At 51.5% G+C, this 5,348-nt stretch overlaps 1 protein-coding gene across 1 annotated transcript; it reads left to right on the forward strand.

Moving 5' to 3' along the window:
- Positions 1-141: 141 nt before the first annotated feature.
- Positions 142-5,047, forward strand: SRM (spermidine synthase; the record flags this gene model as incomplete). Its single annotated transcript, XM_010179388.1, has 6 exons — positions 142-234; positions 1,439-1,592; positions 2,419-2,502; positions 2,844-2,989; positions 3,833-3,955; positions 4,524-5,047. Coding segments are annotated over 6 exons (618 nt in total), but the record flags the coding sequence as incomplete, so codon positions are not given.
- Positions 5,048-5,348: the final 301 nt, after the last annotated feature.

Here is a 5,348-nt window from a genome sequence, read left to right on the forward strand (position 1 = left end):
CCCGAGCACAGCTCCAAGCGCCGGGCAGGGCCAGCCCGGAGGGCTGCTGGGTTTCAAGCCGTCCTCCTTAGGCCGTGCCGCGAAAGTTCCCCCGTGAGCTGCCCCCGCTGATGGTTGGTTTTCCGCCCTCTCCTCTCCCAGGTGCTGATCATCGGTGGTGGTGACGGGGGAGTGCTGCGAGAGGTGGTGAAACACCCGACCGTGGAGTCCGTGGTGCAGTGCGAAATCGATGAGGTGCGTTGGGCTCCCCGCCGCGTGGAGGTGCCCCGGGGCTTCGGTCAGATGGGTGGGCTGCCCAGCCAAAAGCAGCCCAACTTCTCAGCATCCCCGGGAGCTGCTGCTTCACCTGCTGTCCCTTGTCAGTAGCGAGTGCGTTTGCTGCCGGTTCTGCTGGCGTGACACTGACAGCGCCACCTCTTTGCCTTACGAGTCATCTACGTGGCAGCTGGCTGCCTCTTTCATGTGATTTCTTTCACATACGTACGGTAGAGGCCCTTCCAAGCCAGCGTGGGCCAGGCGTGGGATCTGGAGAAGGAGAGCTCTGGCTCTGTCAGGGTGCTGCTTTTCCCTCTCCCCTAATGCAGAACGGAGTGCTGCTCCTGCCAGAGGAGCATGGTGGCTTTGTTAAGCAGTCCTTGCAACTGAAAGCAGGAAATAAGCAGGAGGGATTTGTTTCCGTGATAGATGGGCTGGTCCTCCTCTCAGTTTGTTCTGCTGGTTTGCTTTCTTAGAAAGTTTTGCTGTTTTCTCAAAGCAAGGCTGTGTTAGGAATGGGAAATGCAGCTGCATGAGGCTGTATCCTGTCTGCCAAGCTAAGTAGGCCCATGTGCTTGGTTTTGAACAAGCGCTGCCTGACACCAGCGTATTTTTTTGTTCCTGCCAGCTGTGAGAAGCTGGTAGTGCTCAGTACAAGTGCTGGGCCTAGGGCAGGGGCTGTCTAACCACTGTGGCTGTTTTAGAGAGAAAACTGTCTTACGAGGGGATGGATATAATGAGTACAGAGCAGAGGTGGGGATCTTTCTCATCTTGCATCCAGAAACCTGCTGGCATGGTTTTATTTAGGAAGACAAAAAAATAAAAGTCTTTAGCTGAGTTCACCTCTGCGAGTGATGTCTGCGGGGAGGAGCACAGAGCACTCAGATCTGTAATTGTATTCTCTTAGTTCCTCCAGGAGCTTTTGAAGCTCCACACTCTTCTTGTTGAGTTTGGCAAGGACAGACCAACAGTGTCACTGAACCCTGAGGCCGTAGGAAAGGGCTGAGTGTAGCTCGTTGGCTGAAGATGCCGATAGCTCTTGAGGGTCTCACTGGGAGTCGGATTTGTGCTGAAGGCATGGAAGGAAGTGACTCACTGTGCTGTTCTTTCAGCTGCAGCTGCACAGGAGCCTGAGAAGTAGCTCCTTGCAGCCCTGCTGATCCACTTGTGCTCTGTGTTGCAGGATGTGATCCAGGTATCTAAGAAATACCTCCCAGGGATGGCAGTGGGCTATTCCAGCGCTAAGCTGACCTTGCATGTGGGAGATGGTTTTGAGTTCATGAAACAAAATCAAGAAGCCTTTGATGTGATTATCACGGACTCATCTGACCCCATGGGTAAGAATTCCGGCCATAAAAGGGTGCTGCTTTCCACACTCCACCTACTTTTCTCTTCTGCCTCCCTCCTGGAAGTAATGCCAGCCTGCCTAGGCCCCTTTCAAGTGAAAAGACTGTTACCGACTTGGTTCTTTTGGTAGAGAAAGGGGAAAACTAATACCAGGAAACTGTATTAGTAAGGCTTTGACCCAGTTGTCACATTTATCGCCTCAAAATTCAACTCCAGCAGCTCTTGCTTCTGGCAGAGAGTTGATCCTTGAGTCCAGCAGTCCCACGGGGCATACAGCACCATGTTGGCAAAGACAGCTTTGCACGTGTGCCCGCTAACGAAGCAGAGGTTCATGCACTGTTGGTGTAGCTACCTGGGCTAAAGATGGCTGTAGTGAGGTTGCTGTATTTCTGAAGCAGAAAATTGAAGTAGAGAGGAACAAAATGTAGTTATGGTGCCTCGTTTTAGTGATCTAACAAGTGCCTGAGCCACCTTGCTGTAGTCAACACAGAGAGAGACATCTCTGAAAGGCAGTTTGGAGCAGGAGTTCAGTTCAAAAAATGCTCACTGAAGCAAGAGGCAGCTGCTGGGACTTTATTTGATAAAAGTCTTGGGCTTGCTGTTAAGCAAAGCTAAAATCCTGATGGTTCTGCTGTGCTAGGTGCAGGCTGGGTTCCCAGGGTCAAAACTTCTTGCTTCCAGATTATCTCCAACACTTGATATTTGAAATGTCTGTTTTTCCAGTGCAGTCCCTGTGCAGCCTGGGCATTCAAAAAACTCAGAAGCCTACTGTCTTGGCTCTCTCTAGACATATCTCTTTACTCACTTCATTCCCAGGTCCTGCAGAAAGCTTATTCAAAGAATCTTACTACCAGCTGATGAAGACAGCACTGCGAGAAGATGGGATTCTGTGCTGTCAAGGTGAGGATGCTGACGCTGTCTCTGGTCAGAGGATGATGCCAGATCACTGCATGCAAAGCGTGAGGCACAAAGGGGACTTTCTTCTTGGGGAGATGTGACGGAGGGAGTGAAACCCATTCCAGCTCCCAGGTACAGGATCGGTTTTGATCTGTGTACGTCAACTTGTTAACTGCTGGACTGTGCTTAATAACACTGGCGTGAGGGTCTTGCCTTGTCACAACCACACGAGCTGTGCAGAGTAGAGCAGGTTTGGACTTGGAAGCACCATTAACCCTGCACAGGCCTGTGCAGAGAAGAGAGGCAGCACTCACCTTGCATCCTGTCTTCCTTTCTCCCTGTAGGTGAGTGCCAGTGGCTGCACCTGGATCTCATTAAGGAGATGCGTCAGTTCTGCAAGTCTCTGTTCCCCGTTGTGGAATACGCCTATTGCACCATCCCCACATATCCCAGCGGGCAGATTGGCTTCATGCTCTGCAGCAAGAACCCGGTGAGTGTCAGGCACCTGAAGTGCCCTTTCCCACTCCTTGAAAGAGCCCGCAGAGCCTGCCTCAGGCTGTCCCTTGCAGAGCCTGAGCTGTGGTGCTGGGCTCTCCCAAATCCGGGGCCTCCAGACTTGTGCTGGGCCCCAACTCTGCCAGCCCAGGGCCCCAGAGCTGCAGTGCAGCTTGCTCAGTGCAGAATTGACCAGAAATTTAACCATTTGCCTTAGAAAATGACATGGTTTTCTCTCTAGTACAAGAAATTTGGAAGGGAGGAAGCCACTACCAATTTCCTGAGCCTGCTAAGGCTTTAGCTTGATAAGAATCAGCTTGTGACTGGTAATCTGCTCATACAGAGGCCTCCAAGTGAGAGTCAGTGTTAGGATGTGAGCTGGTAACTCTGTCAGACCACTGAGGTCTGCTCTCTTCCCAGTCTGCTGCATTACAGCAAGGCTGTAGTGTCGCATTGGTTTAGGGAACCAGCGGCTCTTCTGCTGCTGTGCTTGATTTATCTGGGGCACTGGCAGCACGCGCTGTGCCCGACTTAACGCAGATGCGGCTCCTGCTCTGAGGAGCAAAAGCTTTGCTTCTGAGATGCTGAGGCACAATGCGACAGCTTCATCTGGCACGTGGCTCGCGCGCAGTCTGACCTCATGCACTCACATCTGTGAGTGAGGGCCAGTCACACGAGGGACGGGGCTGTGCGGAGCCTTTGGCCTCGTGCTGGAACAGAAAGTCATCTGTTTTCCTGCGAGTCCTCTTGGTTCTCTGCCACGAGTCAGGGATGCCTCTCACACAGCCTTTGGCTCCTTACCCAGGTGTTACAGAGCTACCTGCCTTCTTTATTGCAGAACACGAATTTCCGGGAGCCTGTGCAGCAGCTCTCACAGCAACAAGTAGAGGAGAGGAGTCTGAAATACTACAACTCTGACATTCATCGGGCAGCTTTCATTCTGCCAGAGTTTGCACGGAAGGTAAGGAAAGTTGTGCTGCTACTGCTCCGTGGAGGACAAAGTGTAGGACTTTTGGGCCAGAGTGGGAGCACACTCGACTGAGGATTTCCTGCAGCGCTAAAGGCTTCTGTGGGCAAGTCAGAGCAGGACGGCATTTTGTGTGACAGCAGGGTATGAGTCAGTCTGGGAAGTCTGGAGTTCAGTTTGGAGCTGTTCTTTGGGTTGATGTCCCATGCCTTGATGGCAGATCACTTCCCGTACCAAAACTAAGTCCGAGAGCCTGCAGAACTGGTGTTTCCTGTTGGAAAGCTCCAAAAGCCTTAGATAAAATGTGGTTGTGGTTTCTAGGGCAAACCAGCAGGTAAAGAAAGGATGCTCTAGCGTAGTCTGCCTTCTTGAAGGGCAAGTCTGTATTTCTGCATCACTCCGTCATCTCCTAATTGGGTTGCAACTGCAGGATCTAGAAAAAACCTCCTCAGAGTGTCCTAGGGTTGAAGGCAAATGCCATGGTTGTGTTTCAGGGCGATACTTGACTTGTAGAGCTGCAGTGGGTCCATGCTGACGCTTGTTTGTCTTTGGCTGTCTCCAGGCCCTGAGTGATGTGTGAGACAGAGAAGCTGCTTCCTTCCTTCGAGTTGGACCCCGAGATCATCAGTGATGTGGTGGGGACCTTCCCAGCAGACTGCAGATTTGCTCTCCACTGTGTGGGATCGTTTAACCTTTTGCCAGCCAACATTCCCTTTGATGCTGTGTTAAAGATGATGGGGCATAAGCCAGATAAGCCTATTGAAAAGGTCCAGTGACTTATTGTGTGAGGTCAAAACTGTTCTTTCCAGTGCTGGAAACGTAAGATGTCTTTTTCCTTTCTCTCCTCCCTGCACCCAGTCTAAATTCTCCCCTTCCTGCGCCCCCCTCTACCCACTGCAACTGACGTGATATATTTATAACTGACACCTATTTCTGTCCGGTGAAACCTGGGAAGAGTCCAGAAGGGTCACTGACTCAGCCTTAAGCCCAGGGAGCGAGGGCTTTGCGCGCAGAGTTACCTCACTCTCTCCCAACCGGAGCTCCCTGCTGCTGAGACGCTTTGACTGGTAACGGGTCCGAGCCTTCGCGTCCCACTGCCCTCCTGCGACACCTGCGCTGTCTGCAGTCAGAGAAGCCGCAGTGCAAACTGTTGCCATTCACAATAGGTCTCCCTCCAACCCTGATGGAGTAGCAGTATTAAACACCAGCCAGGCAGGCTGGCAGCAAAGTCTTGTGGCTTTTTTTTTTGTTTTTGTTTTTTAAATTGGTTGGAAACAGAAGTGCTGAGGTACCAACAGGCTGACTCCTGTTCTTACTTCTGCCGTCACAGTGGTTCCAAAGATTGTTTATCAATATGGTGATAGGCGCTTTATATATATAAATATAA

Source organism: Mesitornis unicolor, unplaced genomic scaffold (assembly GCF_000695765.1).
Source record: "Mesitornis unicolor isolate BGI_N332 unplaced genomic scaffold, ASM69576v1 Scaffold2022, whole genome shotgun sequence".
Classification (NCBI taxonomy): domain Eukaryota; kingdom Metazoa; phylum Chordata; class Aves; order Mesitornithiformes; family Mesitornithidae; genus Mesitornis; species Mesitornis unicolor.